Genomic DNA, 17,875 nt, shown 5'->3' on the forward strand with positions numbered 1-17,875 from the left:
CTTGTGTTAATCATGCATTAATCCTACAAGGGTTCCAGAACCAGCTCTGGAGAGAAACAAATGTAGTACTTCATACTGTCCTTCTGCAGCACCTAATCTTTACACTAACTCAGGGAATTCCCCACCAGGACCTGGAGAGAATACTGCTCTGGATACAGCAGTGTAGTCTGTTTGCCTTGGTTCATGGGGTGGGGGAGAGGTCCAGGGGAGAAACTAATGCAGTCAAAAGCCTACTGGAATTGAAGGATGAGCACGCACACGAAAAAATTGTACAACATGTTTTTGTAGAACTGGACCTTAATGACACTAGATTTTAGTGGTACGGCAGATGTCTGGGCTGCAAGTTTATTGAACAGGTCAACAACAGTTCAAAGATGCACCATGCATTACTGGGTTCATGCACCACTGACAAGTGCTAACCATTTTGTATTCAGATCTACTGATCTGCATTTTCTTGTGCCTTCCTTTCTTCCATCATCCTGTGCTTCTGCTTCATCAAACATGTCCTTGCATTTCCATGGGCACCAAGCTCACCATCTAAAAAGGAAGGAAATCAAGCAAACGTTTGAGTACTCCCTAGTAGCTATAAAAAAAATGAACCTCTATTCACTGTGAATTCTGGCAGCTTGACTTAAAACCACTTCTTGGGCACAGCGCAAGCTGCAGTGTGAAGGCAGAGATGTGCACAGAGCTTGGGCTGCTCCAGGGGGCAGTCAGAGTGCCACAACTGCTCTGTGCTGCTTTAATGTCCCCCACCCAGGCCTGGCAGTTTCAATGTACCTGAACAGAAAACCAAACCCAGGTGTTTGCAGCATTTGTCAAGAGAATTTCAACACACAGATGGGGAATCTTAATTGTGAATCCTCCTTTCCCTGTGTGGTGGTACAACCACAGCGTGTGAGTGTTGTGTACTCACATTTGTCCTGATAGGCTTTGGTGACTTGAACCAGCTGCTCCATCTCCTTTGCACAGTTCTGAAACTGATTCGGTCCTTCCCTCTGCTGGCACGCGCCAAACCTTTCCCGGACGATCGCCACAATTTCCTGATCCACCATCCTGGGGGAAAGATGAGTATAACTGCAACCACAGCCAACTGTTTGCAGCAGAGCTGAACAAAGGGGCCCCAATATGACATGGTTCAGCTCTGGGTTTTACAGTGGCCTGGTTGGCTTGTCCTGCAGCAATGCGGTCAGGACCTGGCATTGCGGAGGATGTGTCCTGACACGGCTCTGCTCCTGGCTCAGGTGTGCTGCAGGAGATGGCAGGCCTGCGTGGGCACCAGTGCTCTGCGAGGGAGCAGGAGCTGCTTAAGTGGATTTGGCAAACCTTCCCCATTCCCTGCTGCCTCAACACCCCAGAAAACGCTACGAATTCAAGCCAGCAACTGCTGCGCTGCTCAGTGCTGACAGGTTGGAGCTCTGTGCTGTCATCTCCCAGAGGGCAGCCTGTGACATACCTATCCCTCCTCCACTGTGCTTCTGCCTCAAAGAAGCAGAGGTAGTCGCCCTCCATGCACTCGCTCAGGTCGGGCACGCGGCGAAACTGCTGGTGGTAGTAGTAGAATTTGTTCTTGGCTTGCTGACGCTCGATCCACTCTGCAACAACCAGCACTGTGGTCAGGCACCCCCGGGCCCAGCAGGACGCGAGGCTGCTCCGGGGCGGGCTGCAGCCTTGCCACGCTCCCCAGCTACCGCCTTTGCGCGGAGTCCACGTGTGTGCGCTCTGTCCCTGTGTGTTTGTGTCCTCGTGTCTGTGTCCCTGCACATCCCCCTCCCTGTCCGTGCCTGTGGCCTTTTGTGTCCGACATTCCTGCATCTCAGTGTCTATTCTTGCATGTTTGTCCCATGTCCCTGCGTGTCTGTCTCTGTCCTCACGTGTTTGTCCTGTGTGTCTTAGTGTCTGTGTCCTTGTGTTTGTGTCCCATGTCCCTCCGTGTCCCTCCTTGTGTGCTACATCCCTGTGTGTCCGTCTCAGTGTCCGTGTCCTTGTGTCCCATGTCCCTGCGTGTCTCTGCCCGTGTCCTTGCGTGTTTGTCCCTGTCCCCATGTGTCCGCCCCGCTGTCTGTGCTCCCGTCCCTGCGCGTCTCGGTGGCCGTGTCACGGGTCCCTGTCCCCGTGTCCCCCTGCCGCCCCCCGGGTAGCGGCGCTCGTGAGGCGCACGGGCGGCGGCGGGAGCGGGCCCGGCCGCCGCGGGGGAGCGGCACCGCTGAGCTCCCGGCCCGCCGGTACCTCGCACGAAGGTGATGGGCCTGTCGAGGACATAGCTGAAAGCGGCCTGGAAGAGGTGCACCGGGTTGGACAGCGACGTGTCCTTCTCCAGGACGGGGGTGCGGGTCGGCGGCGCCTTGTACACCTCCCAGTCCCTGTCTTCCGGCATGGCGGCGGCGGCGCCCCAGCCCCCGGGGCGGCACGGACGCGCGGAAGATGGCGACGCCCCACACAACCCACAGCGGCGGCGGCGCCGAGGTCGGGGGGCGCCGCAATGCGCCTGCGCCTGCGGGCGCCCCGCTAGTGCGCACGCGCGCGGCTCCCGGTGCATCCTGGGAAGCGTAGTTCCCCCATATCCTACGGGTGCCCGGCGGGGACCCTGTTAAGGGAAATGGCGGCGGTGGCGCTGCCCCCGTCGCCTGTTGGGGCTTCTTGTTCCACACAGAGAGAGCGGACGTCCAGGGCACAGCTGAGCTTCATCTGCCTTTGGGGCAGAGCCCGAGCTCGGCCCGGCGAGGAAAGCCCTGATAACGGCCCGCTAGGCCTCACCGCCAGCGCCTTTTCTCTGCCGCGGCGCCCCCGGGGGGGCCTGCACGGCTCCGGCCTCCCCGGGGGGCGGCGGCTGGGCTACGGAGCAGCTGCCAGCTGGTTTCAGCCCGAGTCAGGTGCTTGTGTATTCACGTGTTCTGATTTTTGGAGCCAAGAAACTGCAATGAATCGAAGCAAGTAAGTGAATTATTAAAATTATGGCTTACTGGCAATTTTTAATCCTTTACTTGTGAGATATGTGTAACTTGTAATTGCCTGTAATCGCAGTGACCACTCCATTCAGTGCACCATTGCATCCTCCCTGGTCGCCTAAAGATCACCCACAAAAATGCTACTACTGCTGTCAAAGCCAGGGTTGGCTTTTTTTTCAGTGAAAGGGCTATAGAAGGAGCAAAGCTCATCCTCCCAATGAGATCTATTGCCTTGGTCTCATTTCCAGGCAGAATCACAAAGCCTTTATTGTCTGGGTGAACACGAGGAGTTTTCTTCTATCTTTTTATTCATGAGCAGACTGCTGGATACAGTAAGTTTGGCTACTCATGTGCCCAGTGTGAGCATTCACAGCTTTTGTTGTGTTGCCTTGAAGTTAGGAAGCTATTGCAATTGATTCCATTCATGTCCAATTTGTTTAGGAGGGAGCGGAGTAAACTGAGACACCAGCAATTGACCTTTATCACATCACAGCTGTTGTTAGTGCCAAACCTGCCAGCTTCGCCAAGTATGAAATGAATATAGCACCGAATGAAGCTAGCAGCTAAATTTGTGTCTTCTGGCTGGTAAACATCTTAAGTATTAGACGGGGGAGGCACTTACTGATAGCCTCTTTCTGCTGCTGACCTGGGCTGAAGACGTCCCATGGTTTGTAAAGCTCGGCACTGCTACCTTTTGGATTGTGTGGAAAGGGACAGTGAGCAGGGCCGGGTTACTGGTTAAGTTAGCACATTTGAAATGGGGTTGGACTAGACGTAAGTCTACCTGGTTTGGAAAACAAGCTTGGTGGAAAGTGCAACCAGGTGCTGGGACTGATCTTACCTAAAAGGGAGTTGCAATGGATGTAAATCTAACTCTTCACTGCTTGGACTGGCTCCCTAGCTCCCCTGCCTTCAATCCAATATTGTAAGAATTTGTCCATGTCTTTCTAAGGCGCTATTGCTTTTTTCTGCCTGGTGCCACATGACCTTGTGATTGGGGTTTATATATTTAGCACTTCTAATTTCATTTTCAAGGTGCATACTTAACATGCTCTTTTTCTTATTACTGACTCCTTTGGGCATCCTTTCCTGTTTCTTCTGATTGTTAGCTGTGTTTGTTTGCTGCCATTTGCCTTGACCATGCTGGAAGGACTGAACATACCCCCACAAATGCTAACCAGGCCATTTTGGTGCTTCGGAACACAAAATTAATAATTATAATTAACATCACAGTAGGGCAGACATGTTAATGAACATATTTCTCCTTGAAAGTCCTTGAACAGAAAGTAGGGGGATGGTTTTCATGTTTTTAGTTAATCTGCATCATTTGTCCAGAAAGATAAATTCTTTGATACACATGATAGAAGCTTAAAGAAAACCCTTTCTGTTACGGAGTTCTTTTTCTCACGGTGGAAATGAAGAGCCAAGAACCCCTCCAGTGCTCCCTGAGGTTAAAGGGGAGACATCCCTTTGTGCTTTGGGCCTGGTCCCTTGGGTATCTTCTGGGACTTGAAAGTAAAGTGGATCTTTTTCATTCTTCCTCTCCGTAGTCCCACCGCAAGTTCTCTGCTCCCCGGCATGGCCACCTGGGCTTCCTCCCCCACAAGAGGAGCCATCGCCACCGAGGGAAGGTGAAGACATGGCCTAAGGATGACCCCAGCAAACCAGTTCACCTGACAGCTTTCTTGGGCTACAAAGCTGGCATGACGCACACCCTGCGGGAGGTGCACAGGCCTGGGCTCAGTAAGGCTTGGCTGAAGGAGGGGGGGTCACATCCAGGAGAGAGTGCAGCCTTGTCCCCAGCACACTGCTCGTTCAGTGGAACGGCACGGGCCACGGCTGGCTCCCTGGCAATGAGCTGATCCCAGGCGATGCTGAGTGCCGTTTCCCTTTCCTGTCTTGCAGAGATCTCCAAGAGGGAGGAGGTGGAGGCAGTGACCATCATCGAGACCCCCCCGGTGGTGGTGGTGGGGGTCGTGGGGTACATAGAAACACCAAAGGGCTTGAGAAACTTCAAGACTGTTTTTGCTGAGCACATCAGTGATGAGTGCAGACGCCGCTTCTACAAGAACTGGTATGAGCTTCTCTGGCTGGGCTGGGTCGCTGGGGTACTGTGGGCAGGGAGCCTCTCCCAGAGCTTCCCTGAAGCTCTTCATCATGTACAAACATTGGAAACCATTTAGCTACGGGCAGCTGACTCTGGGATGGAGTGAAACAGCTATGTAGTCATGCACAGAAGTACTGCAAACAGCTTTTTTTGTTGGGAATCAGCATATGCATTGTAAATTTGTCTTAATAGTTGAACCAAGGTAGCTGTCTCCAGAATATCATTCAGCAGTGCATGCCACAGGTTCATTTTCCTTTGTGTAGGCTGGGTCCATCTACTCTCTGTTAAACTGTAATACTTCAACCAAAGCACCAAATTAAGGGAATAAAACCTAGGTTTGTCAGATGGAAAATCCATGCAGATTGAGATCTCTGACCCTTGTAAAGATCAACTCCTCAAATCCCACACTGGGAAAGAGGAAAATGGAAACATGAATTTCGTAACTGTAGGAATCATGTCTCCTGCAACAGCGCCCATCGACCATCAGATCCACCCACCACGTCTCTGATCCCTGTCAGACTGTTTTCTTCTCTCTCCACTTAGCTATGATTTTGTATTTGTATTTTGGTGGCACTGAATCAATCAGTGAGAGAAAGCTGGACTTTTATGGAAAAAGGTCTGAATTATCAGCCCTTTTTGTGCCTCATTATTCACTTTCTCCCTTCTCACCTCAGAGAAGGTGATGGCTCTGGGCTGCCAGGTTTGGCTCAGGTACCCACAGGTACCTTGTGCCTCCAGAAAAGCAGCTGGTGTTGCCCTGGGCTTCTGCGCTTCACTGTTCAGCAATGCTGGGTGTTCAACACTTTTGTCACAGGCACAAGAGCAAGAAGAAGGCCTTCACCAAGTACTGCAAAAAATGGCAGGATGAGGATGGCAAAAAGCAGCTGGAGAAGGATTTTGCGGCTATGAAGAAGTACTGCAAGGTCATTCGTGTCATTGTGCACACACAGGTCAGAGCCTCACCCAGAGGGATAGGAGTGGGGGGGCCTGGGGCGTTATTCGGCTTGGGAGCGTGCTGAGGCCTGGGAGCTGGGAGTGTGGGGATGTCCTGGTGGGGATGTCCTGGTGGCATTGTGGGAGGCTGAGCAGGCAGATGCTGGTCAGAGGGCGTGGGACAGGGCACGTAGGCAGTGGGAGGTGCAGTCTGGCACTTCCAGCCTCCTCTTGACACCAGCCCTGTCCCTCTGAGCTGGGTTCAGCCAAGCTGCCCGTCCAGGATCGCCACGGGATCCCCCTGCAGCAGGAGGCCGTGGCTCGAGCAGGCTGCCCCTCCTCGTAGCAGGAGCCCGTGCCCTCTGCAGAGGGGAGCAGGCCCTGCGTGCCTCCGCAGACCTGGCCTGCCTCAGCGCCTCAGCAGGTGCTGAGCCTGGTGTCAGCAGGGGAACTCGGGCCCCCGATCACCTCGAATTAGCAACCGGTGTCAAACGTTGGGGTAAAAATAACTGATGAGCCGACACAGTTTTGCCACATGCTGGTTATCGGATACACAAGGGCCATCTGCATGCTGTTCCCTGGAGAGCTAATGGCTTCATTGGAGCCCGGGGCAGAGCTAAGCTCACTTGAAGCTTCTCTTGTGGCTGGCACAGAGCCCTGGACTCTCCAGACAAAGCCTGACTGTGGTGATTTGGTGGGGGCTTTGCACGGAGCGCTCGGACTGGGAAAGAGCAGAGGCACCGCATGGTGGGAGCTAGAAATAACTGCTCCATCTGGAAGTGCGGATGGAGCACGACCAAAGGGGAGGTGCTGACTCGGTGGCTCAGAGCAGTGTTCAGCCCCTGGACGGTGCTGTGGCGAGGCATCCTCAGGGACAGTTCCTATAGCTACTTCCACTGCGCTTAACCCTTGGGCTGAGCTGGGGCCAGCCAGTCCCCGGGCTCCCTGGAGAGAGGCTGTGCTGTGTGGCAGCACCTGCCTGGAATGGGAGCGCTGGGCGGGCGCTCTGCGTGCCAGGCTGTACAGCAGCAGTGGGTGCCGGGCTTGTGAGGTGGCAGAGGGGGGGCATGCCAGCTGGAGGTGGGTGCTCCAGGATGCCGGATGGTGCATCACACCATTAGCAGGAGGGGGAGGTGGGCTGTGGATGGCGGATAAGAGCAGAGAGGCACCAGGGACAGGACTCTTGGCGATGACCTTTGGATCTGACCCAGGACAGCTGCGTTGTGATCTTATAGCAGTGAGAAGATAGGGGAGATGGGGTGGTTGCACTCAAGGTATTGGCTTAAGGAGGCCCCAGATGTGTAGACATGCTGACCCAGGTCACTGGCTGTCATGAAAGGGGTTGACCGCATGGTTGGGAAGTGCAGTAGCTGGCCCTGCTCACCCCTTGCGCCTCTCACAAGTGCTGGGTGATGTGGCCCTGCCTGCAAATTCATGCCTGTGGGGTAGGGCATGACATTTTACCCTAACACTCTGCCTAACGCAGATGAAGCTGCTCCCGCTGCGGCAGAAGAAGGCCCATGTGATGGAGATCCAGCTGAACGGTGGGACAGTGGCAGAGAAGGTTGACTGGGTCCGTGAGAGGCTGGAGAAGCAGATCTCTGTGCACAGCGTCTTCAGCCAGAACGAGCTGATTGATGTCATTGGTGTGACCAAGGGGCATGGGATGAAAGGTACAAAGCAGGGGGACCCTTCCAGGGGCTTGGCTCTGTCCCTCTCGGCTGACACTGCCCACAAGGTAGCGCTGGGAGAGGAGAGTGCAAACTGTGCTGAGAACTCACCAACTCCTTTCACAGGGGATAGCAAGGAGCCCCTGGACCTCAGCCATGACCTGCATTTCCCTTGTAGCAGAGCTTGGTTTGTTTATCTCAGCAAAGGCCATGTTGTCTGCCATGCCCAGAGTCCTCCCAGGAGGCTTAGAGGCGATTTGAGGATGTTCAGGCATTGCACTATTCACAAACCCCACGTGTGTGAAGGTGTGGGTGTTCCTGTGCTTGTGCATGGATGTGTTCAGCAGGAACATCTCACAGTCTGATCAGATCCATGGGAAGTGAGAAGAGTTTTGTGCTCTGGCCCCTCACTGTGGTGACAGCTCTTGGTTACCTTCCAATACTGTGTCTTCTGAGAACTTCAGAAGAGAGACAAGGTGTTCCCCTTCCCTTGCATCCCCTCCCTGGCACTTGGACCCCAGCCCTGAATCTCCCCCGCTTCCTGGTGTTCTCACAGCCCTGTCCGGTCACACTTCCAGGGGTGACGAGCCGTTGGCACTCCAAGAAGCTCCCCAGGAAGACACACAAGGGCTTGCGCAAAGTTGCCTGCATTGGAGCCTGGCACCCAGCCCGGGTTGGCTACTCCATAGCCCGGGCCGGCCAGAAGGGCTACCACCACCGCACCGAGGTCAACAAGAAGGTACGGCCCAGGCGGGCTCCCTCACCGCACCACTGCGCCTTCCTGCTTGCCTTCCTGCTTGCCTTCCTTCCAGGCTGTCACCATCCTTCTTTCCACAGTGGCCTCAGTTCCTCCCAGCTCCTCAGACTTTGCCGTAGAGATCTGCAGTGCTGTTCTTCTGCTGATCTCTTCAGCAGTGCTTGTTCCCTGCTCAGGGGACACATCGCAGGGGACAAACTTCAGTGGCAATCGTGTCATCCCTGTAACGTCCCTCTGTGAGGGAGCAGGAGAGGTGCCAACCCCACTTCCTTCCTGTTTCTAGATTTACCGCATTGGCCATGGCATCCACGTGGAAGATGGCAAACTGGTGAAGAATAATGCCTCGACGCACTACGATGTCACGGAAAAGACCATCACACCCCTGGTAAGGGCTAGAGGGGTGGCAGGGCTGCAACTGGCCCTGGCTTCAGAGACCTGGGCCAGGGAAGGAATTCCTCAGCTGGAGACAGCTGCATGGGAAATGATTTGAATTCCACTGAAGGAAATGCAGTGATTCCCTTCCTCCTGTTTTAGACAAGAAAACCATCTCTGTGGGATTTTTCTAGGCCCTTTGGTATTCCTAAACATTTTGTTGTCAGCTGATACGCTGGGCAAGGACTGAGGACTTTGGTTTAAAAAAAAAAAAGCACAAATGTCATTAAAATCGGATACTTAACAGAGAAATGTTTGTTACTTGTTTGAAAATTCACTTTCCCATATAAAAACTGCTGACTCCAGAGTCTGACCAGCTCTGCTTTCTGTTCACCCACATTCTCCACAGAAGGAAGCAGGGTAGCTGCCTCTGTAGGTCTTACCGAGTGCTGCTTTGCTCAGATCATGCAGTCGGTGTGGCTGAAATGCTCCAGTGTTCCTGGGCAGGCGTCCTGACGGGTATGGAGTGTTGTTAGCTAGAAGTACTGTCCGTTGCTACCCTCTCCTTCCATGGAAAATGTCAGTTGTGGACACATCTGCTCCCATCCAGCTCTCCTTCTTCCTAGCCCTCTCTCTGCCTCTCCCCACAGGGTGGTTTTCCTCACTACGGGGAGGTCAACAACGACTTCCTCATGCTGAAAGGCTGCGTCGTGGGCACGAAGAAGCGCGTGCTCACTCTGCGGAAGGTGAGTGCGGCTGGCGTTGGGGAGGGAGAGGCTGTAGCTCTTCACAGACGGATTTGCCACACGGAGATCGCTAGCCCAAATGCTGGGCAGGGTGGTGGTCAGGGCTCGAGGCTGTGTTGCAGTATGCATGTGTGCTGCTTCATGAGACAGATTGCTCAGCTGTAGCAGAGCAGGGCACCAGCTAGATTTGGAAGGAAAGCCCTAAGTTACCCTACAGGACCAGTGGCTCTGGGTCGGTTGCTGTATGGTTTGCAGGCTCTGTTCCCTCTGCAGCTGAGCTGCAGTAATTTGATGGGTGCAGAAAGGGTCTCTGTAGACCCCTGCAGAGGTCTGAGGCCATGAACGCCTCTTCCTCTTGGCCTGCCTGAGACCAGGCCTGACAAACGTATGTGTTCCCTGCTCTGGAGCTAGTGCAGGGCTCTGCATGGGAATGGTACTGCACGTGGCAGCAGGGATTTTGCAGAGGGGCAGCACTGTGCAGCTCTTCTTGCCATGGGTTTCTGCTTTCAGATCGGTCAGTCTCCATTTGCAGCTGGTGGATCGTGGTTGTGTGCAATCTGATGTATTCTCTCACCGCAGACTGAAGCTGCAAGCCTTTGAGGCTGTGATGGGGGACCTGGGGAGGAAACCTTGGCTATAAGCAAACTGTGAGGGAAGGAAGTGCTCAGTGAAGGGCAGGCTCATTTCAGAGCTGCTCTGCAATCCAAGGCCTCACCCACTGCCTGACCACTGGGGTGTTTCTCTGAGGAAGCAGAGTTTCATGTCTAAGGGAGGCGCCTAGGATATTTTAATGCTGCTTCCATCAAAGCAGGTGTCCAGATTTTTTGGCAAAAATAAGCTTGATGCATTGTGACTTCTCTCTTCCAGTCCCTTCTGGTGCACACAAGCCGCCGGGCTCAGGAAGCCGTTGAACTCAAGTTCATTGATACCACTTCCAAGTTTGGCCACGGCTGCTTCCAGACGGCTCAGGAGAAGCGGGCTTTCATGGTGAGTTACGCTCTGTGCCAGGTCCAGCTCTCCGGCCACACTCACTGCTGGGGCTGAAGCAACTGATTGACTCCAGCCAAGCATCTGTTTCTAGATATAGCAACAGCCAAATGAGTGATCAGGACTGTCTTGCATGAAAGACAGGCATGAATTCAATTCACACACCAGAAATTATGCTAAGGAAGAACATCATGGTTGTGTGAGTGATCCAAGACAGCCCAACTAGCAAATAATATACCATATGGCCAACCAGTTTCCATTCACCATGGGATGTTTTAAACAAGCAGTTAACTTGGCAGGCATTGCAGTGGACATCTGGTCTCTTTCACCCATAATTGTGCATTTCTTTGATTTGGTTGGAATGATTTATAACTTTAATGTTCTTAGGAGGAAAAGGTTGGGTCGAATTCAGCCACAAACTTGGGATTCTTTTGTCAGGAAGCTTTTAAAAAGGCCGAGCAGTATATTTTTCTTAAATCCAGTGCAAAAAAAATTCTAAATAAATCCAAAACAAGCAGAGTTTCCTGGATAGTTCTGCAGCCTACACTAGGCTGGTGTATAAGTCTGAATGTGAAACTGAGGAAACATTAAGTGAGCCAGGTCTTCAGCTAGCATAAAGAAAGAAACAACTTCCTGCATACCATGCAGATGTAAACCAGGTCTGGATCTGTCCTGCCAGCTGTAAATCCCATGTGAAACTGGCTAAGCTGCCTTAGCCCCAGGAAAGGGGGATTGGCTATTCAATGCCTTTGCAGAGCTCTTTAGAGCTTAAGTTGTTCACCTTTAGCTGAGTGTTAGGAGCTTGTTCTGGAGTGAGAACATCTGTGTTCTGCTCTTGCTGTCACTGTAAGTTCTGAGTAGCTGTGACATGGTCCTTTGTGACAGGAGGTGGTTTTACATTGTTGGAGATGTTTATTTGCCTATTTTCTGCTGTGGAGTGAGAGTGTCCTCCATGTTTAATAGGGTAAAATTTAACATTAGGCTAGCAATAGAGGAACAACAGTAATTCTTGTAACCTGCTCCCAGGGGACTTACTTGGTCCAGTACAGCTCTGTTTCTTAGCTGGTGGAAACCCCTGCATCTCTGTTGCGTTGGCTGATGAGAATCTGTCCCCTTGGCTGTGGATGGCCTTGCCTAGTCCTGGGCTTATACAGCATCTCAGCAGCTGTTCCACCACGGTAGGTTCCTGGAAGCAATCGTCAGCGCAATTACTGCTCCCCTCCATGTCCCCTGACTGCAGGCCAGCTGCTGGGCTCAGCAGCACGTCAATCGTTGCCACTATATGGCTGCTTTGTGCTGCCCACATAAGCAAACTCTTTGTGCAAGGGCAATGATTTTCTGCTCCTGAGCTTCCTCCAGAGCTAGGAAGGCCCCTGGGGATGTTAGTGAGTCAGAGCACAGAGCTACTAGCCAGGGAATAGAGACCACGAGCAGCCTTGTACAGCAGAAAGGGGCCAGAGCTGCAGTTCTGCTCCACCCAGCCTGGTGGGCCAGGTTTGTGTGCCACAAACACTGAGACCTCTCCTCTCCGCTCTCTTTCAGGGCCCCCAGAAGAAACACTTGGTGAAAGGGAAGCAGCATGTGCAGGAAGAGCTGTAATGGCTGAGATATGCCTGGCTGCTATAACTGAGCACCTTCAATAAAGGGGCTTCAAGCCACGCCGGCTCCCTGCCTTCCTTCCGGAAGGGTCATGTTGCCCATATTCAGTGCTGCCTGAGGGCAGCTGTGTGTCCCCCAGGCTCTTTGATGGGACAGGGACAGTGGGGATGGGACAGGTACCACTCAGGGCTACCTAGGACCACCAAGTGTTTGCTCTGTCCTTTGGATCCTCCCTTGCCCTTTCCCAATGGATTCCTTCACTGCCTGCATTCACCTAAACCATAGTGAAGCCATGCTAGGATCAGATTCCCCTTCCCCTTTTCCAGACGAGAGCAGAGCAGGTACCAGCATTTCTGTCCCAGTTGCTGCTGGGAACACAGGGCCTCCCTGTTACTTGCTTCTGCCTGGTTTCACCGAGAGGGTCTCTCCTCTTGCTGTCTCTCCCTCACGTGCACACCCAGGCACACAGTCCTAATGCCGGCTGGAAGCATGATTCATGGACTTCCAGCTGCACAAAGCCCATGTCCAGAAACAGCTGCAAACCACAGCTTGCTGCAGCCCCCTCCGCCCGCAGAGCCTGTATAGCTATAATATTTTACTATATTTATATTCACTTTAAAAGATTTTTTTATATTATCTTTGCTCCATCTTAGCTTGGAGACCGTGCCCGCCATGCAGTCGCTCCGCCCATGTTTTGGGGCAGCAGATCTCAGGGCAGCATGATTTACTGCTGGTGGTCTGGATTACAGCGACAAATCTTCTTAGTCCTTTACAGCTAACGGCACTGCACACCGCCAAGCCCGGGAAAGCACTGTTTGACTCCTCTAAGTGTTTCTTGTTTAACTGGTATTTGTTTGGCCCTTGCTTAACCTGAACAAGAAGCCGTTTTGCCATCCCAGTTGAGCCGGAGGATGCTCTGGTAGCAATGGCAGCGGGATCGGAAACCTCTGTTTTCGCTAGCTGTGCACAAAAGTTTCCATGAAAGAGAACTGCCCTTGCACTGAGGGCACTGCCGGGCAGGGCGAGCCGCGGCCCCTTCCCGAGTCCCCACTGCCGTGACGCTGCCAAAGCCGGGGCAGCAGTGCCATCATGCCACGCACGTTATTTTGGGAGGAATCCCAACGTGGCTGATGGCACTGCGGCCGCACGACCCCTCCTCGGTCCTGCTCCGGCTGCCCATCGCTGCCCACGGTCGCCTGCGAGCCGGGTAGCACTGCTCTGGCTTCCTTGGCTTAAGCTAAAAAAGGAAAAAAAAAAAAAGGGGGGGGGGAGAAAAACACTGTTTCCTGAGAGACCATTAGCGCCGTGGAGGAGGACGATGGAAAGAGCCCGGGCGTGCATGGAGGTTGCAGCCGGCGGGACGACGAGCGCTGCAGGGGCTGCGCGTGGCTGCCAGGCCGCTGCCTGCTGGTCCCGGTGCTGGTCTTAGTGCGGGTGCTGCGGGAGGAGGGTCGGGGCCGGGGCTGGGGCCGGATTTGGGGCACTGCTCCCAGTCCCGGTGCCGGGCTGGGACAGGTCCTGGTCCCAGACCCGGTCCCGGGGAAGGGGGGCGGGAGCCGGGCTGCGCTCCCCGCGCTCCAGCCGGCGGTGCCGGAGCATCCGCGGGACCGTGCGGGCCCCGCTCCCCCGAATCCCTCGCATGTCTCCCACGACCCTGTCCCCGCACTTTCGGGATGCGCTGCGTAGCCGGGGCGGTGCTGGTGCCCCAAAGCCGGCGTGGGCCTCCCGGGGCCCCGCGTGCCGGGGGAGACGCGGGCGGCGGGGCGGGGCCGGGGGCGGGCTCGGGGCGGGGCCTGGGCGTGGGCGGGGCCTGGGCGTGGGCGGGGCCTGGGCGGGCAGGGGCGGGGCCGGGCGGGCGGGGCGGCGGGGCGCAGCCATGTCGTTCTGCGCCTTCTTCGGGGGCGAGGTGTTCAGGAACCACTTCGAGCCGGGTGAGCGGGCCCGGGCCGCCCCGGGAGCGGGGGATGGAGGGCCGGGAGGGGGCAGGAGGGAGGGTCCGCCCCCCGCCCCCCGTGGGGCCTGGGGGGACTCCCCGAGGGGGCCGGGGGGGGGGATGTCCCCTATGGGATCTATAGGGATCCCTTGTAGGGCCGAGATGGGGCCTGTGGGGGGGGGGGGGAAATATCTCCTATGGGGTCTGTAGGGAACCCCTGTAGGGCAGAGATGGGCCCGGGGGGGGGGGAATGTCCCCTATGGGGTCTGTAGGGAACCCCCGTAGGGCTGGGCTGGGGCCTGGGGGGGATGTCCCCTATGGGATCTATAGGGATCCCTTGTAGGGCCGAGATGGGGCCTGTGGGGGGGGAGTATCCCCTATGGGTTCTATAGGGAACCCCCGTAGGGCTGGGATGGGGCCTGGGGAGGGGGATGTCCCCTATGGTGTCTCTAGGGAACCCCTGTAGGGCCGGGATGGGGCCTGGGGGGGGACCAGAGGGTGCTGCCCCATGGCTCCCCCCCCCCCATAAGGCCAGGTTGCAGGGGTGGGAGAGATCCTGTGTATAAAGTGGGGGTGGTGGAATTCCCCTATAGGGGCTGGTTTGGAGGTTAGATCCATGCTATAGGGCCCAGGCTGCAGAGGAGTTCCCTATAGGGGTGCGGGTCCTGCCCCGGGTCCCTATAGGCCCTGCTCGCCTCCCTGGCCCTGGGGCCGGGCTGCAGGATAGCTGCCTGCGAGGTGTCCCCACCGCCTTGTCCCCACCACCCAGACTCACCCCGTTCCTGCTGCTGTCCCAGGCATTTACGTGTGCACCAAATGCGGCTACGAGCTCTTCTCCAGCCGCGCCAAGTATGAGCATTCGTCTCCGTGGCCGGCCTTCACCGAGACCATCCACGAGGACAGCGTGTCCAAGTACGAGGAGCGGCCGGGGGCTCTGAAGGTGCGGACACTGAAGTGCTTGGAAAAAGCAGCAAAAAGCATCGCCCTTGTCTCACCACGGACTCTGACTGTCCTCTCTCTCGAGAGGCCCCTTGTCTGACTCCCCTTGTGCTTCTAGGTGTCCTGTGGCAAGTGTGGCAATGGGCTAGGCCATGAATTTCTCAATGACGGGCCGAAGAGGGGGCAGTCCCGTTTCTGAATATTTAGCAGCTCGCTGAAGTTCATCCCTAAAGGTGAGGGCGATAGTTTTTAACGCTCTTCAGCTTGGCTAAGCACTCCTACGGGTGTCACAGTCGAAGCGGGATGTGTTTAATAAGAAGCGTACCATCCTCGGTTTCACTGTCACTCACTTCCCAGTTCCTCCCGTACCAAGCTCGGGTGCGGGGATACCCCTGGGAGCACCTTCATCAAGGTCCTGTGTCATGCAAAGCCTTTCTGAGCTTCCTCTTCCCCACGTAGCGGGACAGCCCTGATCTGGGATGCGGCTGCCCTGAACACCGCTGCAGAACAGGCTGAAATGGTCATAAGATAAGTCAAGGAAAAAAAGCAAGGGGATGTGCTTCCCCAGGGCCGTGTCTTACTCCCGCTGAGGCTGGTGGTTTCAGATCAGTCAGGTTAGGACCGGGCACGAGGGAGAGACTGTAACATTCGTGAACTCGTGCCCTTGTCCGCGTGGTCGTCCCTTTGGGGAGCTGCTGATGGCGGGGCCACGCTGCGTGCAACGTGCTGTTTTCGTCTGAGTGTAGCTGGCGGTTCAGATAAGCCAAGGAGCCACTTAAATCCCGACCAAATCCCTTGTGCTTCAGTCTGGTCAGCTGGTGACTCTTTGACCTACCAAGGTAAAAGGCAGAGTGTGCTGGAAGCGCCCAGCCGCTCCTGGATGCTGCTGCCGTCTACGAGTGTCAGAGGAGCAGCTGAACATCAGAGGTCTTCAGCTGACTCTGCAGAGCAAGGGCAGGGAGTTCCTGAACTGACATACCCGCAGCTGGGAGGATTTGCTGGTTCATCCCCCGCCCCCGAAATCACGTGGGAGGTTTGAATATTGCATCTGCTTTGCAGATAGGGAACAGATCTACTGGGAAGGGAAGGGCTTCTCTCTCTTGTGGTTATCACGCCGTTTTCCTTCCCCAGAGTCAGAAAAAGGCTTTGGGGAACCTTGTCTGAGTACAGGGCAGCACCCCAGCTGCATGTCCTGCTGTCCTGGTTATTGGACTGTAACTCCTGTGAAATATTAGCTGCATCTAGCAAAATAACTGTATAAAATAGGCTGGGGGCTCTGGAGCAAGAAACATGGACCGTGGGGTTTTTTCCTCTCCTCCTTTTAGGCAAAGCAGAGGATCCAAAGGAGAAGTAAGCGAGCTCCTCTACTCGGCACACTGCTCTTCAGCTGATCCTGTGCTCACGCTTTGGGATGGACTGTTGGGTCAACAGGGCACTTGGAGCAAAAGAAAACCTGCAGAAAAGAAGCTACTGGTTTCTGCAGGCCAGTTCTCTCCTCAGAGCTGCTCTGAGTCTGGGTGCTGGGGGGAGAGCTGTGGCCCTGGAGCACTGGGGAGGGGAGGGAAAAACGTGGTTGCTGGAGCTCTGCACTTGCTTGGGTGGTGGGTTGTGCGACCTGTGTCTGAGGTTACTGCACGTGCGTTGTACTGATGCAAAGGCTGCAGCTCCTCGTCTTACCTGCCCTCACCATCTTCTCAGCCGTCTGCTCGCTGAGACATCCTTGCCTCTGCCAGGATCAGCTCTTACTGAATCCCTTTTGTTTTGTCCCTTTGGAAGCAGCACGTGTGCCTGCAGTCCTGGCTCTGCTGGGCTCTGTGGCAGTTCTGCTGTCGAGTGCAGCAGGGCCAGGACTCCCCCGAACCCGCAGCCAAGGGGGGCAGATTCTGATCCGTCACCAACTGCAATCCAGTGTCACTCCGCTGCTGCTTCCAGGGAGTGACACTGGATTAACGGACATCAGAACCTGGGTTAGTCTCTGGGTGCTATTCTGGGCTGGGATCATGGCATGAATTGCCCTATGTAAACCCTTCCAGGATGATAGGGCAAGGATGATTTTATGATCCTGCTAGACAAAATCCAGGTATTTTACCCTTTTACCACATCTTGCACACAGTAGAGAGAGTTCTAGATTTATTGTGTGTTCTCTGGGCTGGATTCTGGCCTTGCCTCACACCACACCTATTACTGTGTCAAACTCCAGTGGTGTTAACGGTTCTTCTTTGCTTGCACTGGTGCGAGGAAGGCCAGAATCAGGCTCACTGACTGCAGATTGCACAACTCAGGCCTTGGGAATCACGTGTTTGAATGTCCTTTGCACTCGGAAGGGCTACGACATTGATTTCTCCTTCACTCAGCGTGTGATTCTTGGCTTTCCCCAGCTGCCCCTGTTTGCTCGCTGCCCAGAAACCAAATTCTCCTCTCTGAAATCAATGCATAAGGATACGGGACCAGAGTGCCAGGACGTTCTCTGCTCTTCCTTGGGTCTTTTGTCCTGTTCCTCGTGTAGGGCCAGACCTTCCCCTGCTCTGTTACCTTGCAAACAGGCAGGATCCGGCCCCTCGGTAGAGCTGGTCTTCGGTTACAGACGTGCACGAATGGGTGGCGAGCCCCCTGTGACCACGGCGAGCCTTCTGCTGACCCGTGGCTCCAGGACTACGACGCGCGGGTGGCGTGTAAAGCCGTGCCGCCAGCAGCACCGCGGTCCAGCTGCACTCAGGGCACTTTACAGGCTTTTCTCTTCACGTGTTTTGCCTCCTCAAAGCCCATCCGGGCTGGAGGGGATGAGGACACGGACAAACGGAGCAACACATCTGCTCATCACCTGGCGTTCACTGCGAATCTTGTACCTCTTTAAATACTGAAAATAAAACACTGATTCACTGTG

The 17,875-nt window shown here is 55.0% G+C and overlaps 3 protein-coding genes across 3 annotated transcripts; 2 read left to right on the forward strand and 1 right to left on the reverse strand.

Moving 5' to 3' along the window:
• Positions 1–331: 331 nt before the first annotated feature.
• NDUFB10 (NADH:ubiquinone oxidoreductase subunit B10) lies at positions 332–2,492 on the reverse strand. The gene is made up of 4 exons (XM_026095221.2): positions 2,230–2,492; positions 1,457–1,595; positions 917–1,056; positions 332–537 (listed from the first exon to the last, which is right to left on the reverse strand). Exons 1-4 carry the CDS (start codon positions 2,375–2,377, stop codon positions 437–439), a joined length of 528 nt encoding a protein of 175 aa, XP_025951006.1. The 5' UTR covers positions 2,378–2,492; the 3' UTR covers positions 332–436.
• A 70-nt stretch (positions 2,493–2,562) lies between these two features.
• Positions 2,563–12,178, forward strand: RPL3L (ribosomal protein L3 like). Its single transcript, XM_026095273.2, has 10 exons — positions 2,563–2,934; positions 4,499–4,691; positions 4,854–5,022; positions 5,870–6,005; positions 7,475–7,661; positions 8,237–8,397; positions 8,699–8,800; positions 9,438–9,533; positions 10,401–10,520; positions 12,063–12,178. Exons 2-10 carry the CDS (start codon positions 4,652–4,654, stop codon positions 12,117–12,119), a joined length of 1,068 nt encoding a protein of 355 aa, XP_025951058.2. The 5' UTR covers positions 2,563–2,934; positions 4,499–4,651; the 3' UTR covers positions 12,120–12,178.
• A 1,748-nt stretch (positions 12,179–13,926) lies between these two features.
• MSRB1 (methionine sulfoxide reductase B1) lies at positions 13,927–17,875 on the forward strand. The gene is made up of 4 exons (XM_064520047.1): positions 13,927–14,050; positions 14,850–14,992; positions 15,110–15,224; positions 16,317–17,875. Exons 1-4 carry the CDS (start codon positions 13,996–13,998, stop codon positions 16,343–16,345), a joined length of 342 nt encoding a protein of 113 aa, XP_064376117.1. The 5' UTR covers positions 13,927–13,995; the 3' UTR covers positions 16,346–17,875.

Source organism: Dromaius novaehollandiae, chromosome 14 (genome assembly GCF_036370855.1).
Source record: "Dromaius novaehollandiae isolate bDroNov1 chromosome 14, bDroNov1.hap1, whole genome shotgun sequence".
In the NCBI taxonomy this organism is placed as follows: domain Eukaryota; kingdom Metazoa; phylum Chordata; class Aves; order Casuariiformes; family Dromaiidae; genus Dromaius; species Dromaius novaehollandiae.

Bases quoted from the DNA above. Each gene is read 5' to 3' on its own strand.
- NDUFB10 (XM_026095221.2), bottom strand. From the start codon at position 2,377: ATGCCGGAAGACAGGGACTGGGAGGTGTACAAGGCGCCGCCGACCCGC. The intron at 1,596-2,229 runs GTACCGGCGGGC...TGGTTGTTGCAG, and splicing joins GCCCATCACCTTCGTGCGAG to AGTGGATCGAGCGTCAGCAA. The intron at 1,057-1,456 runs GTATGTCACAGG...TCTTTCCCCCAG, and splicing joins GCACAGTGGAGGAGGGATAG to GATGGTGGATCAGGAAATTG.
- RPL3L (XM_026095273.2), top strand. From the start codon at position 4,652: ATGACGCACACCCTGCGGGAGGTGCACAGGCCTGGGCTCA. The intron at 7,662-8,236 runs GTACAAAGCAGG...TCACACTTCCAG, and splicing joins CAAGGGGCATGGGATGAAAG to GGGTGACGAGCCGTTGGCAC. The intron at 8,398-8,698 runs GTACGGCCCAGG...TCCTGTTTCTAG, and splicing joins GCACCGAGGTCAACAAGAAG to ATTTACCGCATTGGCCATGG.